The sequence below is a fragment of the Pelobates fuscus genome, chromosome 11, assembly GCF_036172605.1.
Source record: "Pelobates fuscus isolate aPelFus1 chromosome 11, aPelFus1.pri, whole genome shotgun sequence".
In the NCBI taxonomy this organism is placed as follows: domain Eukaryota; kingdom Metazoa; phylum Chordata; class Amphibia; order Anura; family Pelobatidae; genus Pelobates; species Pelobates fuscus.
Genome location: NC_086327.1, coordinates 92,055,580 through 92,068,004, shown reverse-complemented (window position 1 = coordinate 92,068,004; position 12,425 = coordinate 92,055,580). Strand labels below are relative to the sequence as shown.

General features: G+C 39.5%; 1 protein-coding gene across 3 annotated transcripts in view; it reads right to left on the bottom strand.

Annotated features, from left to right (window-relative positions):
* Positions 1–3,298: 3,298 nt before the first annotated feature.
* PLEKHG5 (pleckstrin homology and RhoGEF domain containing G5) overlaps positions 3,299–12,425 on the bottom strand; it is a 336,555-nt gene continuing 327,428 nt past the window's right edge. For all 3 annotated transcript variants that reach the window (XM_063436446.1, XM_063436447.1, XM_063436448.1), the window contains 4 exons: positions 10,957–11,072; positions 10,265–10,413; positions 8,920–9,963; positions 3,299–4,547 (listed from right to left, as the gene is read on the bottom strand). In XM_063436446.1, the coding sequence (XP_063292516.1) occupies positions 4,538–4,547; positions 8,920–9,963; positions 10,265–10,413; positions 10,957–11,072 (1,319 nt within the window). In that variant the 3' untranslated portion in view covers positions 3,299–4,537. The remainder of the gene's footprint in view (positions 4,548–8,919; positions 9,964–10,264; positions 10,414–10,956; positions 11,073–12,425) is intronic.

Below are 12,425 nucleotides of genomic sequence, written 5' to 3'. Positions count from 1 at the left end.
TGGTCTTACTTCACTTGACTACTTACAGTGGGAGCGCGCCAAGGCACTACTGGAAACAGAACCACTACACCAGTGATGGCTAACTTTGACACCATAAATTGTTTCTGGACTACATTTCCCATGATGCTCAGCTAGCTTTTAGACCAGGCCTGTCCAACCTGTGGCCCTCCAGATGTTGCTGAACTACAACTCCCATGATTCTTTCTATGAAACAGATAGCCAGGGAATCCCTGGAGTTGTAGTTCAGCAACATCTGGGGGGCCGTAGGTTGGACAGCCCTGTTTTAGACTCTAAAAGCTAGCTGAGCATCATGGGAAATGTAGTCCAGGTTTAGCCATTACTGCACTACACCATGCTGTAGTGATTGTGGTGCCTATAGTATCCTTTCAAATAATCCACAATTGGGGCATCTGACCACCATACCATACAGTTTTATCATGTAGTATGTTTGATATTTTTTGTGTGCTGCTTCACCAATTGCAAAATACCTCCTGTAAAAAAAGTACTTTACATGATATACTGTATATCTGAGAATGCCCATTTATAGTCTATACCCTTAACATAACATGATGTGTGCATGGGGACTATGCAATGTATCCCTAACTGATTACACCAGGTATGTGGAAGTGATCACAGCAGTGATCTAGTGGTCCCCATTTTATTAAATGCCTTCAACAATAACTTTTGTAGAGTGTTGTAAATGGGGAAAAATATCTACCTACAAATTACACCACGTCGGTCCCTTATGTATTTTATGCAGCAAGCATATTTCTACAGCCTCAGATTAAATAAAAAAAGCCACTCTGTAGTGCAGGGAAAAACCCATTGCATTACAAGGCAGTGTGCAAGTATTCCTGTTCTGTTATAGGCATGCAAAGACACTTAGACATTACCTTTAAAGGGTTAATCATTGCATTAGCAGAGTGGTTGGTGCGCTCATAAAGTCAGATGCATCATCATTAATCTGGTAGAAAAGCATACTGTTGCAATAGAACAATCGGCTATAATTTATATCTACATAAAAGTCTTCCTGATTGCGACTTGCCACATAAATCTTAATAACCCATTGGGCAGGTAAGGAAGTAGGCTGCACAGGGCAAGGGGATGTTCTGCCCCTAAAGAGGGGGGGGCAGGTTGACTGATGGTCTGTTGTGGATCGCTGCTAACATTCTAAAAATGGAGTCATCACCATGGCAACCTATAATGATTGCTGTTTATTTTGATGGCTCCAGTTTTCGAACTTTGATCTATTTTTATACGTTTCCCCAAGTGTTCTCAGTGAGCTGCTGAGTTCAATGCAACTCTGTGGCCTGAGTTTCATGCAAACCTGTTCTTGTTGAAGTCACTAGAAACCAAAACTGCTGCATTTAATATTGCAACCCCCCCTAAATTCACTTTGAATTCAAGAACATTTGATTTTGTTATTTTATCTTGTAGTATATTACAGGATGAATTTTCTATTGCTATAGAAATTGATTTAACTAGAACCTGAAATTATTAAAGGAGCACTATAGAGTCAGGAACAAAACATGTAGACCTAACCCTATAGTGTTAAAATCACCATCTGGCCCCCCTTAACTGCCTAAATTAAAATCTTACCTTTATTCCAGCCTGTTGATGCTGTCTCTGCCCCTAGTCTGCCTTCTTGGCTGACATCAGAAGTGTTGTTCTGAGCCAATCACAATACTTCCCCATAGAATTGGCTGAGCTTGTCAAAGAGACAGATCAGGGGCAGAGCTAGCACAAGACAAACACAGCCTTGTCCAAACAGCATCTCCTCATAGAGTTGCAGTGAATCGATACATCTCTATGAGAAAAGTTCAGTGTCTCCATGCAGAGGGTGGAGACACTGGATGTCAGTCCTGCACACTGTGCAGCACTGCCCAAGGAAGCACCGCTAGTAGACATCTAAGGAGTGGCCAGTGGAGTTATCACTAGGCTGTAATCTAATTACTGCCTTTTCTCTGAAATAAAGCAGTGTTTAGAGCAAAAGGCCAAAAGGGAATGATTCACTCACCAGAACAAATACAATAAGCTGTAGTTTTTCTGCTGACTATAGTGTCCTTTTAATTAACTATAGTGTTATTAAAAGCTAGCATACTTTGCATGCTGATGCCGGATGTCAAATATATTCAATAGCTTAATTTTTTTATTTTATTTTTTTCCAAACGCTGGGAGATTGCATTGATTACCTAGCATGTGCCATGTGTCTTTAATAAATCTCTATGAGAAGCATCTGAATGGGAAAAAAAAGTAATTTGGTTTTTATTGTTTTGGGCGGTTAGGGGGTGTTGTATTTGTGTTAAGGGAACAATATAGGGTCAGTAACACAAACATGTATTCCTGACACTATAGTGTTAAAACCACCATCTAGCACCCCTGGCCACCTCTTGCTCATCTAAATATAGCAAGCTCTTACTTTTATTCATGTCTGCTGCTGCTGACTGTGTCCATGATCTGCCTGCTTCACTGATATCATCAGAAGTGGTGTTGTGAGCCAATCACAATGCTTTCAAATAGGAAAGCATTGGGTTGCCTGAGACTGTCAAGGAGGCAAAGCCAGCAGAAGCCAAACGCAGCCCTAGCCTATCAGCGTCTACGCATAGAGATGCATTGAAAATCAATGTTTCTCTATGAAGAATATACAGTGTCTTCATGCACACGGTGGAGACACTGAATGGCAGTGCTGCAGTCTAGGCAGGACTGCCATAGGAAGCACCTCTAGAAGCCATCTGAGTGGCAGCCAGTAGAGGTATCCCTAGGCTGTAATGTAAACACTGCATTTTCTCTGAAAACACCGTGTCTACTGCAAAAAGCCTGAACAAATACAATTAGCTGTTGTTGTTCTTGTGACTATAGTGTCCCTTTAAGCTTATGGATATGCTGTTGAACATTGCTCTGTGATAAATACATTGACAAAATGCCTAGTTTAGAGCAATGATTATGGGTTGAATCAATGGTTCATTTTTAAATTTAAAGTTGTTACTAGCAAACCCATCATTAACATTTGTATCAGTCTCTCTCGCAATGCGTTCAAATCTTATTTCCTAAACTATACAGCACTTTTTTTTTTTTTTATTGCTAGCATTGTTTACAGATTGTTTTGTGGTGGGATTAATATTTAAAATATTTGGTATATTCAAATTATTAATAACTTCTCTATTAAAATATAAAAAAAAAACACATCAGGAAGAACAAATGTTTAATAAATAAACCCCTGCTTATGATTTTTTTTTTTCCAATGAAGCACTCAAATCCAATCTATGAAAGATATTATATATATTTTAAAAAAACATAAAAAATTCAATTCTTAAATTCAAATGATTTTTGAATGGTTAAGTGCAATTGCATTAACTGTATAAGCCAGATAAATGTTATGTTGAAAGCTTTTTTTTAATGTACATATCGATAATTGTTGCTCAGAGCACATTTTTATTTTGTTAATCAATATTACCCTAAAATAAAGTGCCCCTCGACGTGTTACATTATATTACAATATTAAAATTACTTTACAAAGCATTTTCAATAAAAAATAATAATTTAAGCATTGGCATTCACCGTATCTCATAATACTGTTCTAGCACATCGTAGAGATCAATGGGATATAATGGCGCCGTATAAATATGACAAACTATCATGTCTGTATCTTATATTTAGCATCTAGGATCCAACAAAGTCTACTGTACAGAATTCATTCCCTAACATGAACCACGTACTTAGCCAATTTTTGCAACATATCGGTAACAAAGCAATACACTGGTGTTCTTTAACGTTTGATACGACGTTTGTGCCAGTGACACAGCATTCTCTGCCATTAGACCTCTTTTATTTAAACTACGTACTAAAGCATTTCAAGAAAAAAGGCCAGCACCATGTGGTATCAATTTTCATACACGTTTAGAAGAGTGGAAATAACCATTTCTTTTTCTCTCCAACCATGTTTCTTAGTAAACATTGCTCTAATTACAGTTTTACATATTCAATTACCAACTGCTATTTCATATTCAAATAGAAGAGTAACGGTGTTTAAAATTAATAGAAAAAAAAAAATGGGTTTGTCGTTGTTTGTTCTTCATAATATCTAGAATCTTTCGATGAGGTATAAGTCCAATTTCTTTCAGTCTTCTCATTTTTCTAGTTAGGAAGAGAATATGTGGCAGTTATAGTTTGCCAAAACTCCGACCTCCGTTTAGTGAGTTTTGGCTAGTCAATGCTTTTCTCAAAGTGCAAAAAAAAAGGAGAAATCTGTCCTGTGCAGGTTCCTAGAAAATGCATACCCTTGAAAAAGTCACTTGTTACGAAGATAGAAACCAGTTCTACCCGTTGTCACTCAAATATTTTTGCATGAGCCAACACAAGATGCAAACATGTATCCCGTCTTCTTCGGTGCAGTGTTCTTGAACATCTGTATGGGGCAGCAAACTTCACCATCTGCTGTGCCAAAAAACGGTAAATGTCCAAGAAAATCATTCTCGTTTATCTCAAGTGAATTACATTTCCTTGAATAACTGTTGACTGCTCACTTCTTTCCATATATTTACACTTCTCTGAAAGAAAGAAAACAGGGTATATCAGCATAGTTTTCCTAGTATTACCGTTTTGCCTGAGCATCAGAGATATATTTGAAAGGTAAGAGTAAGCATTATAAGATGTAAACTTGAGTCAGGACACTGTATCATATTTATGTGTCTAGCATCAAAGACCTATCTCCTATAAGCCGAAGGATTCATTTTTAAGCCTAAAAACCCTGGTGGTCCCAGTGGTGAGAGTTAACTCTAGCCTTCTGGGCTAGAGTTCACTCTCGTGAGATCCAGAGCGTTGCCACAGTGACCGCGGCAACGCTCTGTGCTTGCGAGAGGAGGACGCAGAGGAGCTGCAGGCTGAGCTCCGGGGTCCTCTCTCCCTCCCTGACGGCTGCCAGCAGGGCTGACGCTTGGATACCACCAGCCCTGCAGGGGAGAGCATCGCCTCTCGGGGGAGGGAGGAGCAATTGCCCCGTTGCCCCACCCCCTTCCCCTTGATCAGCCACTGGTCCTGCAGGACCACTAACAGGAACAGCATTCCTGCTGTGGAAAAAGTGCAGGTATGCCGTTCCCACGCGTTCCTGCAGGACTAGAGCCCTGGTCCTCACCAAGATGCATGTATAAGGCTGAAGGCCTGTCATATACTAAATGTAGAGATTTTTTTTTCATGAAGTATATCAGGAGTGAAAATTATACTGATGGCTAAGCAGTTTCAGAACCTCCATAGAAAATACTGTTAGGGATGTGCTTAATGAAACATTGATGAGCTTAGGATACAAGGATGTGGTAAATAAAGATTTAGGGCGTGTGGCAAATCATTTGGGTAAAACCATCTGGCTGCAAAATGGGGGCCATTTGGACTGCAAAATCCAAATGGTTAAAATATGGACCGAATGCAGCAAATCCAGGCTCAGATTCAACTCTGAGTCTGAATTAAAAAAAAAAAATCGAAATGAATTGCAGCGCTAGCAGCCTACAGGCAAATGGTTAAAATCCATCAGCAAAGCAATTGTTAATTATGGGGTGGCTGGCCAGTACTTTGTAACCAGCCGTTACATTAAACAGATACTATAGTCATCAGAAGTACTACAGCTTAATGTAGTTGTGTTGGTGAGTACTGTCTGTACCTGCAGGCTTTTTGCAGTAAACACGGTTTCATCAGAGAAAATGCAGTGTTTACATTAAAGCCTACGGACACCTCCAGTGGCTACTCCTCAGATGGCCATTGGAGAGGCTTCCTGGGGCAGTCCTGCACACTGTGCAGCACTGATGTTCACCATCTCCACGCTCTGCATGGAGACGATGAACTTTCCTCATAGAGGTGTATTGATTCATTATCAATAAACTGCAATCTTTGAGTTTGGATTCCAATATTGTTGAATGGGTGAGGCAGTGGCTGAGTGACAGGCAACAGAGGGTTGTAGTCAATGGAGTATATTCGAAGCTTGGGCTTGTCACCAGTGGGGTACCTCAGGGATCTGTACTTGGACCCATTCTCTTTAATATTTTTATTAGTGATATTGCAGAAGGTCTTGATGGTAAGGTGTGTCTTTTTGCGGATGATACTAAGATATGTAACATGGTTGATGTTCAAGGAGGGATAAGCCAAATGGCTAATGATTTAGGTAAACTAGAAAAATGGTCAGAGTTGTGGCAACTGACATTTAATGTGGATAAGTGCAAGATAATGCATCTTGGACGTAAAAACCCAAGGGCAGAGTACAGAATATTTGATAGAGTCCTAACCTCAACATCTGAGGAAAGGGATTTAGGGGTGATTATTTCTGATGACTTAAAGGTAGGCAGACAATGTAATAAAGCAGCAGGAAATGCTAGCAGAATGCTGGGTTGTATAGGGAGAGGTATTAACAGTAGAAAGAGGGAAGTACTCATGCCATTGTACAGAACACTGGTGAGACCTCACTTGGAGTACTGTACACAGTACTGGAGACCCTATCTACAGAAGGATATTGATACCTTAGAGAGAGTTCAAAGAAGGGCTACTAATGGATTGCAGGATAAAACTTACCAGGAAAGGTTAAAGGATCTTAACATGTATAGCTTGGAGGAAAGACGAGACAGGGAGGATATGATAGAAACATTTAAATACATAAAGGGAATCAACACAGTAAAGGAGGAGACTATATTTAAAAGAAGAAAAACTACCACAACAAGAGGACAGTGTCTTAAATTAGAGGGACAAAGGTTTAAAAATATCATCAGGAAGTATTACTTTACTGAGAGGGTAGTGGATGCATGGAATAGCCTTCCAGCTGAAGTGGTAGAGGTTAACACAGTAAAGGAGTTTAGGCATGTGTGGGATAGGCATAAGGCTATCCTAACTACAAGATAAGGCCAGGAACTAATGAAAGTATTTAGAAAATTGGGCAGACTAGATGGGCCGAATGGTTCTTATCTGCCGTCACATTCTATGTTTCTATGTTTCTCTATGAGGAGATGTTGATTGGCCAGACCGGCGTTTGGCCCAACCCCACCTCTTTGATCTCAGCCAAACTCAGAGGGAAAGCATTAATCAATCAATTCTGATTAAGATTAAGGTAAGCTTTAACCCTTGCTAAGAGGGGTCAAGACACCTAAATAGTGGTTTTAACACTATTGGGTCAGGAAAACTAAACTAATCACTAAAAACAAAAAATGTAAAAATTAAAATAACCAAATAAAAATCTTATGTATGTGAATAAGACCCCATAATACTATAATGGGGGTATTGTACCTCCATAGGACCCATAGAAAGGCACCATCCCATGGTTTATTAGCCAATCAACCAGAGCACTCCTGGTCATATTGCAAAGCATGGGAAATTTCCCCACACTTTGCAATACCTGTTAGTTTTAGTTGTGATTTCCCTTTTTAATTTTAATGAGTGGCATCGGAAATTATTGATTTTATTGGGAAGGGGGGTGCATAAATCTTTTTTTTACATGTATTAGATTTTTTTTTAGCCCCTTCCCCACTATTATTAGGGTGAAGGGGTGGCTAGGGGACCACAAGCCACTGCAGGGGGGAACTTACTATTATTTGGCAGAGTGGATAATGGAATATTCAACCCCCACATTTTGAAATAAATTGTAGGCCCGACCCGCGGGCCTGGGGAGAGGACCATAGATACCCCTTATTGTTAATATTAGAGCCCCAACCCACAGGCATTGGTGGGGGTCAGGGAGGGGATACTAGGAAAATGTGAACCACAAAGTTTAGAATTGCCAAAATGGATACCGCACTCTCCTGGATCCCAGGGTGCATCCGGGCCTGAGGTTGGCCAATCCTCACAATGCAATTTGCAAAAATGTAATGATGGTCCAGGCACTCAAGGTAAATCAAGTGAGCATGAAAAACAATGTTTCAGCTCACTGGATTTACCTTGAGTGCCTGGACCATCATTACGTTTCTGCAGACCACAAATAATATGACATATCCAAAAAAATGGATAACACCTAAATGCTAGCACTGTAATTCAAAAACCCTGTCCTACAGGTCTGGTTTTAGTAATATAGCCAATGGAACAGAAGTGGAGCATTGGGGTACTTGAAGATTGAATTAGCAGCCTAAGTGCTAAGACTGCTATGAAAAAAACAAAACAAAAAAAAACATTTTTATATACATGATAACTAGAACACTCCACAAATGTATACACATAGCCAAGGATTCTATCTCTGTGGGCATGGTTAAAAGAGGCATGCAATCTGTTATACATCAAGAGAGATGTGGAAACTGAATCTTTAAAGGGAAACAATCCGTTTTCCTGGCACTGGAGGTACCCTTTCCCTCCCACCCCCCAATCCCCAGCTTCTGAAGGGGTGGAAACCCCTTCAGTCACTTACCTGAGGCAGCGACGATGTCCCTCGTCGCTGTCTCCTCCTCCGTGCCGCTCCTCCTTCTGATTCAGTCGGCCGCTGGGCGAGACTGATCCAGCCCACCGGCAGAGGAGACCTAATGCGCATGCGCGGCAATGCCGCGCATGCGCATTAGGTCTCCCCATAGGAAAGCATTCAAAACGAATTTCAATGTTTTCCTATGGGGAAATGAGCGACGCTGGAGGTCCTCACACAGCGTGAGGACGTCCAGCGATGCTCTAGCAAGGAAAATCCTTGCTAGAAATCAGGAAGTGACCTCTAGTGGCTGTCTAGTAGAGGTTGAGTTAACCCTGCAATGTAATTATTGCAGTTTATAAAAAACTGCAATAATTACAGTTGCAGGGTTAGGAGTAGTGGGAGTTGGCACCCAGACCACTCCAATGGGCAGAAGTGGTCTGGGTGTCTGGAGTGTCCCTTTAAGTATCAGAGTGGTGAGTGTTGAGGTGGGTGAAAATATTAAATATGCAAATAAACTTTTGGATAGATGAAGACATTTAAAAGCATAATGCTAAAATACTTACGATGCGGTTAGCGTTGAATTAAGCAGCAAAGTGGTTCTAATTTTGTACAGTTGGGCCAAAGTAAGTTTCCTGTGTTGGACTGACTGTGAGTCTGACATTGTCCGTCTGGCTGTGCCAGGTGTATTATTACTGTCCAAGTCTCTCTCATTTTCCTCATCACCAAACTGTTCAGAGAAAGAATGACTGTACAGATGTGTTCTAGGACCAACGTCAAATTCTTCTAATGGCTGAAGTGGGTCATCCTCCAACAAAGGATTATGTATTTTTCCCTCCTCCCTCTCTAAACCAGCAGCTTTTGAAAATCCACTGTCTTCAGATTCTGAAAGTTCAGATGAGCTGCTACTACAGCTACTCAAATTGACAACTTTTCTGCAATCAGACTGAGATCTGTGTTTAGTTACAAGTTCCCTGTCCTGGTTTAATGACGGTTCCACCATGCTAGTCCTTTGGCGAGTATATTGTTTTCCATCATCGTTATAGCCATCAGAATTTAAAAAACTATCTGGTCTTCCAGACATAAAAAGTTCACTCAGGCTTTTACTTTGAGTAAGAGGAGTTTCTTCATCAGAGTGATGTGAAGGACTAGATGATATTAGATGAAGGATATTGGCTTCTGACTTGGACTTTAAAACTTTAGTCTTACATGGAAGGAGTTGGACAGGAGTTCGCCTCCGAAGCTTTGGGGAAGTCGAACGATGGGAACTAGTAGATTCCCTCTCCTCTTCGGCTAGTTCATGTTGTTGACGTTCCACAAACTCTTCAAGCGACGTTGGTGAGAGTGTGCCATATGCACTGTCTATGGAGGAAGACCTACACCCATTTGGTTCCAGTTTTAGGTAGTTTGAATCAACAGCTGGATTTGGTTCAGGAGGCTCCATACTTTCAAACATGTCTCTTGTTGGTGTTATGGATGAAGCTGTAGTACTGCTTGATGTTTCATCTGATTGAGAAACAAAGGGTCCTTTTTCATTCTCAGGAGAAGAAAGATCTTCACTGGCATCGATGACCACAACTGAGATTGTTTCTGTTGAGCTGTCTGACTGACTACAAAATACAACAAATGAACACATACAGTGATTAAAAATAAATAATGGCATTAACAAATCAGCATAAAAATTTCACATTATGATGAAAAGAGAAAAACTAATCACTATACCTAAATAGTATAATCAAGGCTTGGCATATTAAATCTTATGCTTCTAGCCATGTCTTTTAATTTACTAGCCACTGCAATCCTGAAAGGTCCATGCCACCATCACTAGGGTTAAAGTTTCACCCCCAAATGAATAGTGGAAATTTTGAGCCCTGATCTAATGCCGACCATAAACACACACTTTTGGATTACCTTTGTACCATGTCATTACTGCTCCTACGTATAATGGTGGGGGAACTCGCTGCAGATGTCCCACTTTCCATATCTTCCTCCTCTTCTTGAAGATGAGTCATCTGTTGCTGGTTTTGTTGATGTTCCTGACGCAATTTTTGCAAAAGGTTCTAGAAGGTTATAATAGAAATGAAATTATTAAAGGGAAACTCAAGGCTCAAGGTTTTTAATTACAAAGATAATGAATAAAAATGTACAATAATATAATAAAGTAAAAAAAAAAAAGAATAACATTTCCATGACGTGCACACAGTTCACAAAGGAGGACTCCGGCAGATCCTTTGCAAAGATGTAAATCTGTTTTCTTCAATATTAAAGGGTTTTCCAAGCAACATGACCACTTCATTGATATGATATGCAAATATTCAAGCCTTAAACATGATTCTCCACTGTATGCCGGGGTTAATTTCTACTCTCCAATGGCACGTGGAAACTGGTATAAACATCCAAAAGTGTCTAATATAACTAGAATATATCCTGAAAGATGGACAGCTCTGTCTTCTTTTGTGCTTTCTCAATGGGTTTACAAGTTTTATATGTTTTAAATAAGGAAATACTAGTAGTTGTTTTGTGTGCACGTGTGTTAATGAATAGACCCATTATATTCCCTTAATTACATCTCTGTTCATTCTTACAGAACAGCAACTATTTACCTGTGCATTGTAAAGAGCTTCAATCCACCCTCTACACAATGATTGGCCACTTGCTTGAAAGGTATAGGCAGCAACTGCACTTCGGAATTCATTCAGGTAGATCAGCAAGAAGGATCCTGTAATGCATTCGAAAGGGATAAGCAAGTTCTCATGTTAAAAGTTGTGACATACATTAATAAAATACAGCTTCCTTGTCTTGTAGAGTTTGAGAAAATAAACCATGTTTTTGTGTATTATTCTAATTAAAACAGAGCAGCTTCTAACAAAATCAATTTAAATGGAAACCAGAATAGTCGCCAGAACAACCACAGCTTAATGAAGTTGTTCTGGTGTGTATAGTCGGTGCATGCAGGCTTTTTAATGTAAACACTGCCTTATCAGAGAAAAGTCAGTGTTTACTTTGCCGCCTAGGAAGAACTCTAGTGGTGGTCACTCAGATGGTCACTGCATGGAAACTCTGAATGTTCCTCATTATTATTATTATTATTTTATTTATATGGCGCCATCAGATTCCGTAGCGCTGTACAATAGAGATGCATTGATACAACGCATCTCTGTGAGAAGATGCTGATTGTCTAATCATGGCATTTTGCCAGGCATGCATAATATCCTCCCCATTATTTTCCCCTGTAGGAAAGCGTTGGATTGGCTGACATCATCAAATTTGATTATCTCCGTCGTGGAGCGGAGTGCAGCCAGCCGCAACGAGACGCTAGTGGCACTAGAAAAAAAAAGGTAAATATAATACCTTTAAAAAAACAAAAAAAAAAAAAACAGAGGAGTGCTGGAGGTCTAAACTATACTTTCAAAACTATGCCTTGAATACAGGTTTGTATTCCTGCAACTATAGTGTTCCTTTAAAAAGAAAATATTTCATATACATTTATTAAGAGAAAAAGTGAGTGACAATATTCTCAAATTCACTTTTTCAAAAGAAAATACGCTATTTGACTTAAGCAATCGTCTATTACATTCGTTTAGATTCTTAGGTTGCTCATGGTTCCCTCAAAGTATTTTGTTAGCATCGTTTGCAAAGTATCAGGTGTTAAATTATAGCCATCTGCAAAAACTCCTACCTGAGTCATCATGATTAAATGTTTGTTCAAGACGGCCAATACTAAGGTCAGACAATACTAAGGTCAGGCTGAATAAGAGCAATGTTTATCTTTTAACTTACATAGCATCTGTGCACTGTATACAAAAACAGTCCAACTTCTCCTTTAATGATTTAGGAGAATGAAAATTGAATAGCATTCTTTCATTTTAAAAACCAAAAGCAAACAAACAGTAGACAATGGATTAAAGTCTAAACAAATAAATAAAAAAATATATATATATCAAAGCACACTTTCTGTAGTCAAACTTAAAGCTTACGTTTTATAGTTTCTAGTAAAACTCTGATTACATTAGGAAGACTATGCTTTCCGGAATCTCACATTAGTTATAAAACCAAGTTAAGATTTTTTTTC